Source organism: Acartia tonsa, chromosome 4 (genome assembly GCF_053477335.1).
Source record: "Acartia tonsa isolate MP-2025a chromosome 4, ASM5347733v1, whole genome shotgun sequence".
In the NCBI taxonomy this organism is placed as follows: domain Eukaryota; kingdom Metazoa; phylum Arthropoda; class Copepoda; order Calanoida; family Acartiidae; genus Acartia; species Acartia tonsa.
The window spans coordinates 6,257,952-6,277,558 of NC_137263.1; the positions used below are offsets into that span (position 1 = coordinate 6,257,952).

Genomic DNA, 19,607 nt, shown 5'->3' on the forward strand with positions numbered 1-19,607 from the left:
ATAGAAAAGGTCAAATTATGATGGAACAAGGATGACAACATCCATAAAAGCGAAGCACTTAAACAGTAGGACAAACGGACATTAACACTTATATAGTGTCAGAACTGAATAATCATAATATAAATGTATAAGAGTCAAAGCAAAATTGTAAGTAAAATGTGTTGAAAAACTGCTTGATTCAGGATAATGTTTATGGACATACTTACATTTCTAGGACTTGATTATAGAGTTGCTTCGCTTATTACATTATACTTTGTTGTCCCAGGAATCAATATACCAAAAATCAGATCAATCGGATGATTAGATCACATAAAAATTTGTTGTTAAAAAAGTAAAAAAATCAACATGTTTAAAATGGACGTACGGACATTTTGGTGATGATTATAGAGTTGCTACGCTTTCTAAATCGTACCTAACTATTAAAGGAATCACCATGCAAAATTTGAAATCGATAGGACAATTCTAACATGCCTAAATTAACGAAAAAAGCTATCCGTTACGTACGTACGGACGGACGTACGGACGGACCGACCCTAATTATAGAAAAGCTTCGCTTTTAAAATTTAGACAAAGAATTTTGATATAATATTTTTAAAAGTATAGATTAGTCATTTAATTATTATCAGTCAGGCCACCTTCGGAGTTATTTTTAGGTTAAATATAAAAAATACATATAAACGGACAAGCTTTATAATTTCTCTAAGTCATTTGCATGGACTAATCAATTTTGACAGTTCTTATATTATATAAATACATTCCTTGCTTTTTGACAACATGTTGTGTATGATATAGTTATAGTACCTATTCATCTGATTTTTTTAATAATGATTCCTAGGACAACACGGCACAATATTAAATGCGACAAATTTATCTACAATTTCGTTTAAACTTGCAAATTAATGATCTGCCTTTTAAGTTCAGACACTCTACAAGATTCATTGTTTGTTTGCCCTTTTTTTGATTTTAGAGCTTTGACTTTATGCTCTCATAGTTATTCCATTGAAAAGTTACATAAAAAGTTTATATATTTTGTAATATTTATTTTACAAGAAATATTATTTATCCGCAATTAATATAGGTTTACACCTGGTAAATGATTAAAATAGTCAAGCAAATAATTTTAACGGCAACTCTTATTGAACACTTTGAATGCCTAATTTAAGCTTGTTTTGAATAGTTAGGTATAATTTATTGTTGAAAGATTTACTTTTAATTGCTTAAAACATTATGGACGCACACAGTTACGTAGACAAACAAGATTGACATCACACAAAAAAAACGAAGCTTGGCAAATTAGGTGATCAGTCGAATGAATATTAATACATAAAAATAAACAACCATGTAAATATTCAACATTATTTAATCTAACATTAAGTCTACACAAAAATTTACTGTACAAAATAAATACAGTTTGATTAATTATAGGATAACAATAAAATGTTATAAAAAATATAAGTGTTTAAAATCGATATTTAAAATTAAAAACTTTTTAGTAATGACTAGAAAATTATTACGCTTCGATTTCTAATTTGAACCTAAATGTTGAAGGAATCATTGTGCGGAGATTGAAATGATAAGGGAATTCTAATGTATCCTAATTAACGATAAGAGCTATCCGTTACTGACGGACGGACCTGTCTTAAATGTTTAAACTCTTCGCTTTTAACAATGGGAACAATTAAGCATTTGATTGTACTGATGTCTCTATGTAATAAATACATATTTGAATGTTTTCTTTGTCCTGTAACTGCATTGATTCAACAAGTATGACAAAATCCATAAAAACGAAGCTCTGAAACGGTAGGACAAACGAACATTAACAATTGTAAAGTGTCAAAACAAAATAGTAAGTAAAATGCTTAAATACAGGATAATGTTTATGGACATACCTACTGGACCTGATAAAAGAGTGCTTCGCTTATAAATTGTACTTTGTTGTCCTAGAAATCACTATTCGAAAAATCATATTAATCGGATTATATCACATGATAATTTGTTGTTTTAAAAAGTTTAAAATCAACATGTTTAAAATGGACGTTCGGACATTTCTGGTAACGATTATAGAATTGATACACTTTCAAAATCGTATCAAACTACTACAGGAATCACCAAACAAGGTTTGAAATCGATAGGACAATTCTACATGCCTAAATTGAAAAATATCCGGACGGACGGACGAACCGACCCTGATATGATTATTGGAAAGCTTCGCTTTTAAAAAGCCAATATAGCTATTCCTTCAATATTGCATTTTAACTATCTCAAAGATCCATTTTAAATACACTTTCTAAAATTTCAGGAGGGGGTGGGGGGGGGGGGGAACTCGATGTTTGACCCATTCTTGTACAAATTAGCTTAAAACTTGCTCTAACCTTTTTACACAATACACATAGTTTTGTACCTATTTAAGGATGATATCTTAACAGACACACAGACAAATTCTTACCTCTTATTTCTTTCTTAAAATAAAATGTTATTATCATTATACTGTGGTAATACGATAACCAGACGGACAGGCAGTTTACAGAATTGCTACGCTGTGACTTATCATAACAAACCCTCTGCACTAATCTTATTATATCACCATCTATCTCATGACCGATGTTGACCCCGCTATCCAGCGGTCAAACTGGCCTGCCTAAATGTGGGGAGGGACTCAAACACGCAGCTATCACGCGCCCCTCACGCGATTATACAACCGGGAGGCGCTGCCTCCCCTTTTACCACCGCTGCCCCCACAGCCAGTCTACCGCCGGGAGCTAAGCCCTAGCGTCCCACACCCCCTTCAAACCTAACCATTGTTATAATCTGTTGTATATATATAGTAAACATTCATTGTAAATATTATTCAGTTAAATATATAATTTCTGTATGACTAAATCCTGCTAGTTTGTTTTGGTAGAATAATTCAAGGCTAAGGCTCGTTGAACTCGAACTCGCTACCCTGTGAGCCGAACGCTCGGCTTACCACATCTTGGTGTCAGCTGTGAGATCGAGCCTTACAGAAATTAGCCTATTCTACCTCTGATTGGACCCTTTGGCAAGTAAGGGGACAATCAGCCGCCAACTGAGAAGCCAACTGACCCGCGAGACGGCCTTTTTAGGTCGAATTTCCATCATTTTGAACGCAATATGTGGGCCTCTGGCCTACGGCAAGCAGATTTAGCCTGCTAAAAGCGCCAGTTAAGACGCTTTTTCCGTACCGTGTAGGAGTAGCGCTAGGTGCGCAGCCACGGTAATCGGATAATTTAGCTCAGACAGCTACAGAACTGAGTCTAAATTGGCAAGTGTAGCTGGGACAAGCCCCAGGACACCCAGGCCAAAACCTACGAGACAGACAGCTGGGTGCTGGTCTCCTTGAGAAGGCAATGTGTGGCTGCGAAGCTTCAGCACACAAGTAAGCCCTACCACTGCGACGGATAGCAGATTTTGAGCCACAGGCACGGCAGGACGGGACATTCCCTGCCGCTGCCTTCCAGGATTCGAACCCGAGGCGCTGTAGGACGGGCCATTCCCTGCCGCCATTTTTGGGATTCGAACCAGCGGCGCTGTAGGACGGGACATTCCCTACCGCCGTTACCCCTCTGAACCTTGCAGGACGGACATTCCCTGCTGCCAGTGCTTCCAGAATCACACCTAGAGCTCCTAGTGATAACAACACATAAGTGTATAAATGTCAACCAAGTGATAAAAAGAAATATAAAATTGTTGACCCAGTGATAATTAATAAGCTCTAGTGATTCGAAGCTACAGTCTAAGCCACCATGGTAAGCGATACCACCATAGCTGCGGTTCGGCCACCACCAAAGTTTCTGCCAACCCCAGCCGAACGGGAGGCCCCCTTGTCTCAAGGGCAGGACCTCCACTTCCCCTGCCATATCAGGGTGAGGTTTCCTACTCCTGACCCTGCCCAGCATGTACAGGTTGATGCCATGATCGATTCTGGCAACCGTGTACCAGGGTCTGCTGTAATTTCTGAACACCTCATGCACGCAATGGGCGTGCAACGCATGTTGATTCCGGACAACACCCAAATCCTGACTGCTAACGAGGAAGGCCAGCCCCTCCAGGTAATAGGAAAATTGAAAGAATTATATATGGCAGTCTCACACACCCTTATACTCCATCTGTACCACGTGACTGTGGTCCGGAACCTCTCACACCCTCTGAACCTAGGAGGGTATTTTCTCAAGGAGTTCGGAACTAGGCTCTGTTTCGACATGCAACCACCTTGCTTGTGGGTGCGTGGGGAGTTTATCCCACTCTGTGGCGTCCCCATTGACCGGGAGACAGCCGAGAGAGAGTTGAGTTATGAGGGGCCTCTGCCAGGCCCACTGCCAGAGCAGCCGCGTGTGGTCGAGAAAGGCACGCACTGGGTGGATACTGCGCTCAACGCCCATAGGGGGGCCAACCTGCTAGCCATGGGGTTGCCCCCAGTGCCCAAGGTGCCGCGGGAGAACCTGCCAACAACGTTCCCTGAGATTGCCAGCCCTCCAGAACCAATCTTCTCCGCCGACACCTTTATCAACGGCCAGCCGTGTCCACCTGGCCCCCTCTACCTGGGACCCCCAGCCAGTCAGCCAGCCAAGTCCGAGTCCAGACCCGTCAAGTCGCGGTCTGATGCACCCGGAGCCACACTCAACTCCCAGGGATCAGCCTCTCCCGGCGCCGTGGCCGGCCGCCTCCGGAGCCACGCATGGCTCCGCTGCCTCAGCCTCTCCTAGCGCCGAGCCCGTCAAGTCGCGGCCGGACGCCCACGGAGCCCAGGCTGGACCCAGCGCCTCGGCCTCTCCCAGCACCGAGCCCGTCAAATCGTGGCCGGACGCCCTCGGAGCCACACCTGGCTCCAACACGTCAGCCCCTTCCGAGGCCGAGCCCGTCAAGTCGCGGCCGGTGGGTCCCGGAGCCGAAGCTGACCCCGCACCAGCCACGTATAGGCTAAGCGCTGTCACTCCAACTGACGGCCAGCCACCCCAACTCCGCACGGCCAAGCGGGTGGTCTTGCCCGGCCGCGGTGTCATGGCGGTCCCTGTTGAATTAGTAGGCCACCGCACCAAGGATGCCATCCAACTAGCTGCCCCAGAACAGAGGTTTGGGGAGGATCTTGTCATCCCAGAAGGCCTGTATGCCCACAGGCCTGGATCCGCCACTGTGTTTCGAGTGCTGGTGGTAAATGAAGGGGAGACGCCCCTCCTGCTGGACGCTGGCCTCCCAGTGGCAGGGGAGCTGGTCAAGCCTGACATTTTAGAGGTTTCTGATAAGCCTCCCCCGAGTCTCCACTCGTTCCAAGAGCCTGTTGAGCCCCCAGATATGCAGGAGTTGTGGGAGGCCCTTGAGATGGAAGACAACGAGTTCCTGCGCAAGGATCCCTTGCTCAAAAAGGAGGTTTGGACCATGTTATCAGAATACAGGGACGTCTTCTCCAACTCTACCCCCGGCTGCACAGATGTAGTCGAGCTGCAGCTGCGCCTCAAGCCAGGGACCCAGCCGATCCGCCAGAGATTTAGGGATCTGAACCCGCGGCAGGAGGCTGAGCTGGAGAAACAACTGGACACCTGGCTACAGGAGGGAGTCATAGAGCCGTCAGACTCCGCCTGGAGCAGCCCCCTGGTGCCCATCAAGAAGAAGGACGGGAGCACCCGCTGGGCCGTCGACTACAGAGCCCTCAACAAGTGCCTGGAACTGGATAGCTACCCTCTGCCCAGGATCCAGCAGTTGGTAGAACGAGCTGGAGGGCACCGCGTCTACAGTGCCCTAGACGCGGTGGCCGCATACTACACCATCCGTGTGTCTGAGGACAGCCGGCCCTGCACCGCCTTCACCACCCCCAGGGGCTTGTATCAATGGAAAAGGATGCCCTTTGGCCTGGCTACGGCACCGTCTGTCTATTCCAGATTTATTGCAGGGGTCCTAAACCCATTAGGCACAGCCAACCTCCAGTCATACCTTGACGACGTCCTGACCTTCCACCAGGATACCTGGGCCCACCTGGCTAGGCTCCGGGAGGTCTTGGAAGCCCACCGCAGGGGAGGAATCCGCCTCAAGCCAGCTAAGACCAAGCTGTTCCGAGCCAAGGTGGATTATCTGGGCCACACCCTCAGCCGTGAGGGGATAGCCATGCAAGAGGATTATATTGACCGTATCCTGGACTGGCCGGCCCCCAGCACCCCCAAGGATTTGCTGGCGCTTCTGGGGTTCTTTGGATACTACCGCCTGTTCATCCCAGAGTATGCCGACCTCACCTACGAGATGAATCGGCAGAAGACGGCCAAGACCCTAGCCTGGACACCTGAGATGGAAGCCCAGCTGCTACAGCTCAAGGACAAGTTCCGTCAAGCCCCCATCCGAGCGCCGCCCAGGTTTGACTTGCCGGCGGTATTCCAGCTCACCACAGACTTCAGCAGCCGCGCCATCTCTGCCATTCTGAGTCAATGCCAGGACGGCAAGGAGAGGCTGATTGCCGCCGTGGGGCGCAAGACAACCGACCCCGAGACTCGCTACCCGTCCTGGAAGGGAGAGATGGCCGCCATTATGTATGGAATCCGGAAATTTCACGGCATCTTGTCCTACCGCAGCTTCCAGATCAACACTGATTCCTCAGCCTTGCTGCAGATGAAGTCGCTGAACACATCCACAGGGATGGTGGCCCGCTGGCAGGAGGAGCTAGCGGCCCTAGATTTTACTGTCTGCCACCGTCCTGGCACCCAGAACACCAACGCTGACGCCCTCAGCCGCCGGGAGGACGCCAACATGCCAACGGCCAGCGCCGAAGAATTAGCAGAGCAGGCTGAGTATATCCATAACCTTTGCCAGCTAGGGGAGTCCGCAGCTAGCCGGCCCCCTGCCGCCCGACTGGACCCAGCTAGAGTACTAGAAGCCCAGACACAGGACCCACTCCTGCTCCGTGTCCGCCAGTGGGTGGCTGATGGCAGAGCCCCAACCAAGGCTGAGCTGCGCGGCAAGGAACGAGACGAGCAGCAGTACGCCAGCCTCTTCCCAGCCCTGGGACTTGACGAGCATGGCTGCCTCACCACCACTGACCAGACCCTGACAGGGGAAAGGACAAGATACCTGCTGCCTTCGGCCCTCCAGCAGGACGCGTTCTTCCTAGCCCATGGGACCCCCATGGCTGGGCACTTTGGGATGGACGCGACTATCGCCCGCGTTGCCATGCACTTCTGGTGGCCCAACCTGGCCCGTGACGTCCGCCTGATGGTTCAGACTTGTCCTGAGTGTGTCCAGAAGGTTACCAAGGAAAGGTTGAAGCAAGGGATACATGTGCCCTCCCGCCAGGGGTATCCACAGCAAGTCCTGTTCATCGACCTGGTGGGGCCACTGCCAGAGACCCCAGCCGGGAACCGCTATATCCTCACCTGTCAAGACGGGTTCAGCCGGTTTGTCAGCCTCTACGCCATCCCCAACAAGCGCACCCTCACGGTGGCTGAAGCCCTGCTGCACCGCCACCTGGCCACGTTCGGATGCCCCCTGAAGATCCACTCCGACAATGGAATGGAGTTCACCGGCCAGGTATTCCAGGAACTGGCCTCCAGGCTTGAGATTGGCCTGACACATCCACCACCCTACAACCCGCAGTCCAACCGAGTGGAAAGGTTTCATCGGACGCTCAATACAGGCATGCGTCTGTTCTTAGACAGAGACGACAACAACTGAGAGCCCCACTTGCCTGCCATTGCCTTCGCCTACAACACCAAGGCCTGTAGATCTACCGGCGTGACCCCGTTCCTGGCCTTCTTTGGGAGAGAGGCCAAGCTTCCGGTGGACATGGTGCTCCGGCTGCCAGAAACAGAATATGCCTCGGTTCCAGCCAACGTCCAAGCTCTCCTGCAACGCTACCATGCAGTGTATGATGCCATCCAGCAGAAGGAGGAGGGAGCCATCCGGAGGAGCGCGGCAGCCTACGAAGGCACGGCCAAGTATGAGGTTGGAGACTTGGTCTGGTACCTGGCCCCCCGCCTGGTGCCAGGGAAGGCAGCCAAGATTACCAAGAGATGGACTGGCCCCTGGAAGGTAGTGAGGAAAGCTACAGACGTCCATTATGTCATCAAACCTGCCTCTCCAATAGCCAGGATCTCGGAAGTTACCGCGCATGTAGGCCGACTGCGCAAATACACTGGAGATGTGACTGCCCACCAGATTCCAGCAGACATTCAAGTCGACGTGGACGGCGACGAGGATGCCACCGAGCTGCCGGTTGGAGCGGCGGCGCCCGCAGCTAGCGACCCAGGACAGTTCCCAGTGCACCAGCCGGCCGCAGCCGCCCCACAGCCCAGCGGCCAGGATCGTGACCCAGTAGAAGAGAACCTGCAGGAGCAACTCAATGAACCACCGCCGCCGCCGCCAGCTCCAGAGCCACCCAGAGATGCCATCTGGAATCCTGATACAGACATGGAGAACCTGCCGGCCAGCAGTGAGCCTGTAGGAGGAGAAGCAGCCACTGCAATGGAAGAGGCCGCCCCAGAGGACAAAGCTGAAGCCATGTGCCCCCTGTTGATGACAGCCATCCCTATCCGGGTAGGAGCTAGGAGGCCAAGCAACCTGAATCAAGCAGGCGCCCCCATGGAATTTTATGCGCCCTCAGCCATCGTCATTCCCCCCTTGGGAACCACCAGAGTTAGCCTAGGCCTCCGTGTCCAGCTACCCGCTGAGGCAGAGCTAGTCCTGCAGACGAGGCAAAATTTCCAGCGCCGGAGCTTGGCCGTCGCCAACCCACGCCTAGAAGCCAACCAGGAGCTGACAATGCTGATATCCAACCACAGCCAGACAGAGCAACGAGTGTCCCGTGGAGCCTGTGTAGCCCGAGCTGTCCTCCATCGAGCTGTGCCCCAGGAAGAGCCTGTCCTGCGCAGACATAGGTTGTCGTATCCCCAGGTTCAAGGCCTGGTGGCTCGAGAGCCACGCAACCCTTGAAGGGGAGGTTGTGGTAATACGACAACCAGACGGACAGGCAGTTTACAGAATTGCTACGCTGTGACTTATCATAACAAACCCTCTGCACTAATCTTATTATATCACCATCTATCTCATGACCGATGTTGACCCCGCTATCCAGCGGTCAAACTGGCCTGCCTAAATGTGGGGAGGGACTCAAACACGCAGCTATCACGCTCCCCTCACGCGATTATACAACCGGGAGGCGCTGCCTCCCCTTTTACCACCGCTGCCCCCACAGCCTGTCTTCCGCCGGGAGCTAAGCCCTAGCGTCCCACACCCCCTTCAAACCTAACCATTGTTATAATCTGTTGTATATATATAGTAAACATTCATTGTAAATATTATTCAGTTAAATATATAATTTCTGTATGACTAAATCCTGCTAGTTTGTTTTGGTAGAATAATTCAAGGCTAAGGCTCGTTGAACTCGAACTCGCTACCCTGTGAGCCGAACGCTCGGCTTACCACAATACTATTATGCCTGAGATTTTACATAAACTCATGACTTCACATGCCTTTGATCACAATGGCACGTTGTTGTACCACTTTTTTTTAAATTGCATTTTTAATGGACACTTTGTCAACTTTAATATGTTTTCTATTACAAAAGTATGGCGGGGGAGGGGGGATTAACCCTAAAATTTTCATATTTGGGTCAGGTTCAGACTTCCAGCTGATTTTTAAAATTGGAAGGTTGATTTTCCGAAGGCTTACAGGCTATTTGACTATATGACATAAAGCATTCTTTTGTGGATTGGATTAAAAACTGAAATTTAATCCTTATAAAACATATTGAGCAAAAAATTAAGTTAAAATGCATTTTGTTGTACTGTATGTACTTATCTTGTTGTGTGAGTATGCTGCTCCGTGCTTTTACCCCTACATATTTTGGACCACTGAACTCTCCCCCCCCCCCCCCTCTCTCTCTATTATTTTAGTTAATTAATATACCCTGCAGATTATAAGGCCCTACTATCCTAAACAGCCAACATTGCACATTAAATTACTTTGGTTTTCTCAAAACGTGAGGGAAATCCAAAAAATAAATTTTACGTAACTTTTAAAAAAAGTATTTCATACATTTTATAAATGAACCAAAATTTGGGAGTTTCCCTTTAATAAAGTTGCATTAAATGCAATTTACTGTAGCAGTTTTCACACTCAGTTAATTCACAATTAAGTTTTTTTGTTTCATACTCTGTCTTACTCACAATTAAATCAAGTTTAAAAAGTTTAGCAGAGAATAGTTATTTCTGGCATCGTATTATAAACGGCTTTCCGCGGATATAGAATGTACAATTATGAGATTAAAACTAGTTTTTTTAGCCCCGAGGTGACGAAGTCACCGGCAAAAAAACTAGTTTTAATCTTATGATTGTACATTTCTATATTCGTAGAAAGCTGGATATAATACGATGCTAGACATAGTTTTTTTCGTATGGATGAGAACCGGTTCCTATCCACTGGATTCGAATGAATACGAGAAAAATATTGTTACATGCACTAAGGGTCTTATCCAGTGGCGTGCACAGTGACTCACTAGGGTTATCCAGAGGCGTGCACAGTGACTCACTTGGGGTATCCAGAGGCGTGCACAGTGACTCACTTGGGGTATCTAGAGGCGTGCACAGTGACTCACTAGGGGTATGTGAAACCACCAAGGAGTGAAAAAATTCACCATGAACTGCACTAGATCCGAATTTTCTTTACAACAGCAAATTTACTTGAAATGGAAATTAAAAGTAAATTTTATTAGGATCTAGTGCAGCTCACGGTGAAATGTTCCTGGTAACGATTATCTCCAAATATCTATCTATAATACAAAGTAGAATGATGTCTATCCGTCTGTCTGTCCGTCCTACCCTTAAGATCACGGTAACCACTGAACCGATCGGATTCTACTCTTTAGGGAATATACCTACTGGTCTTGTGGTGGTTTTAGGCTATTTTCTTGGGGGGGTGGGACACCTCAAAATCCCCCAAAAACAAAAGATCCCACAGCCATTTTTTAAAAATTATTTAAATAGTGTTGGAGTGGGGGATCTCCAGTTAATAAAAGATGTAATTATACCTCTTGGGGCAAAGCCCCTAGAGACTCAGGAATAAGGTATAATCAACAAGCAAAATAAATCTAAAATAATATTTGGGGGGCAAATGGAGAGGTCGTCAATTTTACGATGTGTTGCCCCCCAACGACAGCTGAAAAACACGTATAGGTTTCGTGATTTTCTTCCGAATGAATTTCGTTATTGGTATGAGCTGCTAGAGACTAGGAACGAAGTCGCTAGTGTACTTAATAAACTGATAACGGTGTAACGTATAGATTATGCTCGCACAAAATTTTAACTGACAAAAGAAGGCCTACAGTTAATCTGGAATAGACATTACTCAATGATGCACAGTTATCTCGCAGTGCACATAAATGCGCAAAAAATAATGTTACGCTTTTTTTCTTTAGTGAAGTTTCCGCTGTGCATCATTAGATCTTGGCTATTCCAGATTATTTATAGGCCTTCTAATGCCACATAAAATGATGTGCGGGCATGACAAGTACGTTCAGCTAATAGTTTAGAAGCTAGCAGCCTTTAAAGTTAATATTTTTTTGAGATAATCGTTAAGGGAACATTTTTCCGTGAACGGCACTAGATCCATTTATTTTGTTAAAGGAACTGTCACAGTGTCAGGTTTAATGTAAAAAGACGGGTTTCCCTTGATAATTTTACATTTATACATATATAAATTTTTTGCAATGCATGTTTTTCAGTATTTAAATTTCACCAATAATTGATGATACGAGCACATGACTAGAGTCATGAAATTTTAAACATACCACAGGTTTTAATTCACTAAAAAATATATTGACAAATCTTTTTCTAAATCTATTACAATTCAGTTAATTTTTTAACAAATTTCAAACTTAATGTCTCAAAAAATCACTAAATTCTAGCTTAGTTTACTTATTGTTTTACATTTAAAACTTAATTATTTATTTATAGAACACAAAAGCCAGAAATACGTATATTTGTTGCATAAAATTATTGAGTAAGAGATATCAGCGTAACCTTCACACTAAAGAGTAAGACAATTTTCATAGAGTATATGTATGTATACATACTTTAGTCCTACTTCAAAATCAGTTGAAAAAAATGACTTTCTCCTCTTTAGCTCACTCCGAGAGAAAGAGTGAGGTGAGAATATATTTAGAAGGAGAATGCAAAGATATGATAAAGAAAAGGAGAGGAGAATGAAAGTGAGAATTCGAGGAGTGAATCAAAGATAGAGAAAAGCTTTCCTTTGACACAGAAAACAGATTCGAGGATCTTTAACATTTTGTTTACTTCGTTATAACAAATTTCCCCTGCCCTGTCCAAATTGATGTCATTTTATACATTAAATTTGGTTTAATATAAAAACTGCAAAGAGGCCTGTATGCAAAAGTGGGAAGTTGTGTCGAACCCTTTCTGCAATTTTCAACTTCAACATGACATTTGTATGTTTGAGTGCGAGTCACAGCTTAGATTTTCAAATTAGAATCAAATTAAGACATTACACACGAAACACGCGAGGTTCAAGATTTAGACCTCGAAAAATTTGACTTTATTAAATTATTTAGGTTTTGAACTTATTATACAGATTATTATAGGAGATATTTTGTAAAAATATTAAAGTTTTGAATCACGGAAAAAGATTAAAATTTTTATTTTATGTAAATGAGAGAGGTAACGAGAGAAAAGAGGGGGGTGGCGGACAAGCCTTTTGAAATCCAATTAGAGGAAGTCTGATTGAAAACATCGCGATTATATTATATACATAGTGAGTGAGAGAGAGAGAGAGAAAGAAAGAGAGGGAGAGAGAGAGAGAGAGAGAGAGAGAGAGAGAGAGAGAGAGAGAGAGAGAGAGAGAGAGAGAGAGAGAGAGTAAGAGAGAGGGAGGGGGAGGGAAGGATAAAACAAATACGAGAGTAGGGAATGAATAAGCAAGAAAAGGAGAGTATAAGAGGAACGCGGGATATAAGAATAGAAAAGTAGTACATACAACAAATTTTATAGAGTTCAATTCAAGCTTAAAAGGCTTTAAAAATACAGATTTTCAAGCAGATTGGAATGAATCTTATCTTATAAATGAACCTTATATATTTCATTATTAGTCACTATAGAGAAAATATGTCTTAAAGCCATCATTGTATAAAATATTTTTTGTTTGTTTGAAGCTACTGGAACTATTTAGTTGTGCTTTTCAGAAAGAATTTAAACAGGTATACGGTTTTTTTTTTTGGGGGGGGGGGGCCGGGGGGGGGGCTGTTGATATCTTTCTTTAAACTATGAAATTTTTTATAAATAAACTAGGAATCAAAACATATACAAGAGAAATATGATGTCTTCTGACTGTCCACTGAGATATAGTTAACAAGTTTGTTCCGTTGTATTCCTCTTTTTAAAATTTTAAAGCATTTTTAAAAAGCTGGTAGACCCCCCCTCCACTCTCCTTTTACCTAAAAAGTCCTTAAAGAGGGCCGAGTTAACTAAAATAAATGAATTAATATCTATCGCTATATCCTTTCAGAGCAACAGAGAAAGAGAAAAGGGGAAGACTTTGAGAGTGTGAGAAGTCCAAGGAGGGGCAACAAAAGAGCAAGAAGGGGCCAAGACGAATAGAGAAAGAGGGAATCTACCTGCCTCCCTCCCCTATATATTCTTGTAAACACACACACACACACTTCTCAAGGTGGAAAGAAACAGGCACAGCAGAGCAGAACATAGACATACAAACATTTTATTATCCTCTCTTCTGCAAGGCAGAGAGACACACAAATTTATAAACAGTTAAACATTATTTCAACCTTACTTCTCCTTTTAAAGATGTGAGATTAATTTCCATAACAAACAAAATATATCAATAATGTTACAAGCACAAAAAGTTAACAGAAATGTGATGATTTATCAGTAAAAATGATTACTCAGAGTTAAGTTATTATATATACACAATGTTTATAACTCAACAAGTTGATATAATACGAAAATAAGTTTTAGTTACCTATAAGTAAATAAAAGTAATATAAAAAAATGCGACGTCGACGCGATAATTTAGCTGCGCGGGCCCACTCCTTCAAAGAAAACTTTTTAGAAGCATTGCGTCAAAATTCGTCACCGATAACGTCAACACCCCAGCGCTCATCAAAATCTAACAAATCCTCTGAGAAGAGCTTTATTCAGCTGGCAAAGAAGACCAACTCAACAGACAACCTGACCGGCCACCTGGGCACTGCCAGGAGCACGGACTGCTTGATAAAAGAGGTCCAGTTTGCGCTCAAGTATTTCGAGGATGCTGTGGCGAAGAAGTCGTATGACATGTTGCCTGGCTGCGCCACTGTTGTACTGGAAACGCTGTTAGCTATTCAGGTATATAAAAAAATTCTCCGAATAAATCAAAAAATTGCCTGTAAAAATCTTATAATTTTATAAAGCTAATTATAGAATGATTTTATGGGCAGTTATGTAAGATTCTTTCAGGTCCTATATATAGATAGAGACGAAGCCAATACAATTACTTTAATAATATTGTATCATACTTTTTTCTCTTACATTTTATTCTATAAATTTATATTAAACTAACGACTGCGCCCCTAAAATCTATGAACTCTCTATTTGAACGGCCTTATAAAAATAGCCTAAAACTCTAAAAAATATATATATTGAATTAGGACTCTTTTTGAAGCCTCCCTAAAATAGAGAACACAATCGGTTCAGTAGTTATCGAAATCTTAAGGTACATGAATAAAATTCTTGGTTAAACATTTAATTCTAACTTACATTAAATCATTTTAAGTTATTTGGTCTATTTAGTTTTGAGTGGATATTTGTTTGTTCCGATTTATAACAAACAGAAATGAATCATCTAATATAAACAATAAATATATTCATTATTCAATGAATGTACAACAGTATCACTTTAGTTGGATTATTTATTTTTACATCTGGTCATTCTATACATATGTATGTACAGGGGGAATAAGATAAATATAGCAATCAATAATTTAGTTCACCAATTATCCTTTTATATCCTTTAAGATTTGGACTTTCCACTGAACCAATTGAATTCTCCATTTTAGGAAAGATTCCTATAGGCCATGAGATGGTTTAAAACTATTTTATTCTTAAATTTAAGTCGTGGTTAAGGGCTATTTTTTATCACGTATGATACAATACTTCAAAAACAAGTATAAAAAGCAATTTAATGTTCCTAAATAAGCAATTTTTATAGAAAAAAAATAAATTTAATACCTACAATTTTTGACAAAATTAGCAATTTTTTCTTAGTCAAAACTACCATTTAATTTTAATAGTTTAAGTGTCAATAATAAAGAAAATATTCCCAAATGAATCATGAATATCTAGCTGCAGTTGCAATTTCCCTGTATTTGGCTAAATTAAAAACAAACACTACATAATCGTTACGGAAGCAGTTTAATTACTTTACTATTATTGTGAGAAGCCTTTCATCTTGATTGGAAAATTTACAAATTGTTTATTAAGAAGTAAAAATCTTTGTTCCTTGTATCTACAATATACATGCTTTGTATATTGGGAAAAGAAAGAGACTTTTTTTTAAGGGGGTTGAGTGTCCTCTTATAATAATCCTATTATATTATATTAATATTTCGCATTTTTGTCCTTTGCAAAAGATCTCGCTAACCGCTGAACCGATATGGTTCTCCATTACAGTGAAGCTTCTTATACGTCCAATGAAGGTTTATACCTAAGTATATTGAAGGAGGGTATTTCCATCCTCCCAAGAAAAATAACCCGCAAATGTTTTTTATTTTTATTTTTAAAACGCGGGGGGGGATACTTAACGTTAGGTTCCCCTAGAGGTTACTGGGGGAGTAGCCACTAGTAAAACCTGAAGTACTTTAGAGTCATTTTAAAGTGTCCCTGAAAAGCAGATCCAAATTTTAAACCGTCTTTTGATCAAACTGAATAAGCCTTGGACAAAGAAAAGATTATTTTATTTCAATTCAATGCGAGCCATTGTAAAATTGTTACAGAATTTTAATTAATTTGTATACAGATTTAGAAGCAATAATTTGTTTACAATTTAACAGCCCACATTTTCTTGTAAAAAGGAGAAAAAAAGAATTAAATTCTATGAAAATGACAAGTTGGTTTTTTTTTGTGGGTTGTCATCTCAAAGAAGATAAAATTTATGAATTTTAATAAAAAATCGATAATGCCCTGTAATGTAATATAGGTATATCCAATAATTTTTAACATCTTACAATTGTACGACAAACATATACCTATATACTATAGGTATACATTTTTGTTGATCAATTGTAATAGATAAGGGTAACCTATTATCATGTTTTATTTCTCAATATTCCACTTTTATATATTTCATATTTTAGGAATACCCAAAGTTTATTTTATGTTTCTGCCTATTCAAGTTTTAATTTAGAAAAGGTTTATTATTAAAAAAAATAGTTTTATTCTTTTTTTTACATTTTTAATCAAACTATGTTTTTAAAATAAATCAAAAAAATCATTAACTATAATCTTTCTATCATTTATGCATTAATATTGTTCAGGCATTTGCTGGCAGTGTAGAGGATCCAATGGACCCGGAAGTGAAGAAAGCCCTGGACTCATCATTCATCTCTGCCTCCCATCTGACCAGCTGGGCTGACAAGGTCATCATACTCGGAGAGGTCCAGCACTCCGACACAGTCATCGAGAAGATAATTGAACCAGTGCGCAAATCTGTGATAGTTGTTGTCAACCTGATATCTGTGCGTATCGGCAGCAAGAACATGACGCGCGGCAACTCGCTACCTGATATTACATGTGACAGTCCGGATATCGAGGACGATATTGATGCGGCTAGTAACAGCACCTACGGCACTGCCGGCCTCTCATTTAGCTCCGAGTCTATTCTTGACATATCTCCGGTGAAGCCGCCGCTGTTGCCCAAGCTACGGAGTACAGATTCGGCTCCGCCGCTACCGCCGAAAAACTTGAAACCTCGTATTGACAAACAGATTGAGGATATTATCTCACGGTCAATAAGTTTTCACAATCGTGACCCAATGTTGTGTCCTAACCTTTACGGACTGCCAGGACTAAAGTCGTCGGCAGCTGTCCGCCAGACATTTGAGAATGCAAACAAGAGCTTACCTCTGCAGCAGCGACAGCTGAATTTTGACCGGAACGAGTCGTCGTTCCTGGACCAGAGTTTTGAGCTGATGGACGTGTCAGATTCTCCGTATAATTTATCCAAAGAGTCTGTGAATAATACTTCTATTGATGATATAGATCCAAGGTATTTTTAATGATAATATCTTTTTTAATCTGAATATATAATATATATCTTTTTTATGGAAAAGCTTTATTAGAATTCTAAGCCATTTTTATATTTTACTAAAAATTGCACTTACATGGAATGCGTTCACCGTACTCGAGATGGATTAGGTTAGGTCGTTTTATTTCACATATATTCTGTAGTTGAGCTTTATGCCCAAAATTGTTAGGTACTTCAGTTTTGAATTGAAGCGTAATACCTTGTGCTCAAAATGAAACATTAATATTCACAGGCAGCTTTAATAAAAGGAATATTATTTCAGAGGGTACCTGGTGAGATCTCAAGCATCCTCTTCGAACAAGACCTGGTCCTCGAAAGAACGGTCAAATACCTCGTCTCCTTCCATGGAGAGCTTCGCGTCCCACTTGTCAGACAACCAGCTAGACTCCTACTCTGGGTACAACCATCATCACCACCTTCACCATCACCATGGCGGAGGTGGACAACCGCCCATGGTTCCGCGCAAGCAGCGGCCCACCACTTGGACCCGCCAGAATGGATTTAGTCGGAACAGCACTGAACAAATGCCAATAGCGGCCTACCAACCACGACGTAAGTTGTCCGAGTATGACAATGTTATTAATCCTGAGAAAACCTTAGATTTATTGACAAAGCTTAGTTTGGATGATAATTTGTTACGACAAGACAGTCATGGGCACCGACTTCAACATCAGCTATATAACAACCGTACCTGGTCGGAGATCAGCGACGGAAATTTGTCTGCAGAAGAGGATGACCGTCCCCCACCATTGCCGCCCAAGAAGCGAAATGTAATGTCCTACATGGAGATGTTTGGCAAGACAATGCTTCCGTCAGGAGAGGATATCTTGCATGGATTTTTCCAGACACATGATCTGTTGCACAATGTTTGGCAGAATAATTTTCACGAGTACACTGAGTACGCACCAACTGGTCTCCTCAACTTTCCCCTAATGGACATGACCAACAAGAAGAATAGCTTCTCTAAGAACTATGTGAATCATATACCTGAAACTCTAGCTGCTATACCGACATCACAAACGTCCCAACAACTTCAATTCCATGATGTTCCGCCAGCGCTACCGCCCAAGCGGAATCGCTCGCGACCTGGTAGCTTTAGGTCGTCCTCGCAAGGAGATGAAAGAAACATACCTATTGTCAGAGAAGATATTGGAATGCGTATGTCATTAGCCTCGGATAATTCCTACTCAAGTAGTTCCAGCTCAGAAACACCAAAGATGGCAGAGATAACAAAACTGCCTCGGTTATCAGTCAACATACCAATAGAACGTGTGCCTTGCACGTCTAAGGAGGAAAAATCCCACGACGACTGCAGCGTCAATGGCAGTGTATCTAACAATGCTGATGATGATGTGTCTGAGGGCGAGACTTCTGATGTGCTACAAGCTACTGACGTATCACATCTCCTAGTCTACGGATCAACTTCTGAAAACACCGGGACAAGTGAACTGCGGGCGGGAACTATAGATGCGCTCATAGTTTTAGCCACTCAAACAATCAAAAATGATTTTCTCTATCAGGAAGCCTTTTTGTCCACCTACCGTACCTTTGTGGATACTGAAACTCTGATTGACAAACTTGTTGGACGACACCGATATTTTGCTGCCAAGTCGACAGCATCTGAACGCAACGAGTCAACATATCGTCGCTGTTCCCGAGCAGCGTTTTCTCTGCTAGTGCGGGTTGTCTATGGCCTGTCGGAGGTTGATTTCCAGGACAAAGTATTGTTGCAAAAATTAACAGATTTTATAACTAGTCTTATTGAGAATGGAAACCTGGGCCTGGCGAGGGCACTGAGATCTCAGTTTATCCTGAAATATGAAGATATACGGGCCAGACTGTTGCCAGATATAGATTTTGTTGGGGTGCCGACTGTTGGTAAGAGACCCACTCTGCTTAACTTTAAGTCAGCTGATTTAGCAGAACAGATGACTCTTCTGGGTAAGTTTATCTTTTTCATATGTATACAGGTATTATAGGTTTTTTTACTATCATTTAAAATTAATTAAAGTTTTTCACAGCTTATAAATTTTCTTTTCATACTTTTTAATGTTGAAAACAAACGCACACTTTTCTTGATAAAAAAAATCATCATGGACGTCTGAGCTTTAATTTAAGTACCAATGCCTGTAAAAAAGGTAATACCCCCTCGAATCCCAAAAAAAGCTTTGAGGAGGAATTTGATATAATTCCAAAACTTAATCGCAACCCCCCCTCCCCTCCCTTAGTGAACATGGCTGTCAAGGGGTAATTTTAATTTTCATTAAAACCCAACTTTTTAACCATTTTATAAAAAAAAA

At 42.6% G+C, this 19,607-nt stretch overlaps 1 protein-coding gene across 1 annotated transcript in view; it reads left to right on the forward strand.

Moving 5' to 3' along the window:
- The first annotated feature begins 13,526 nt into the window (after window positions 1-13,526).
- The window catches only part of C3G (C3G guanyl-nucleotide exchange factor), a 30,658-nt gene continuing 24,577 nt past the window's right edge, over window positions 13,527-19,607 (forward strand). The window contains exons 1-3 of the mRNA XM_080155914.1: window positions 13,527-14,351; window positions 16,538-17,268; window positions 17,570-19,248. Coding sequence (XP_080012040.1) covers window positions 14,016-14,351; window positions 16,538-17,268; window positions 17,570-19,248 — 2,746 coding nt within the window. The 5' untranslated portion in view covers window positions 13,527-14,015. The remainder of the gene's footprint in view (window positions 14,352-16,537; window positions 17,269-17,569; window positions 19,249-19,607) is intronic.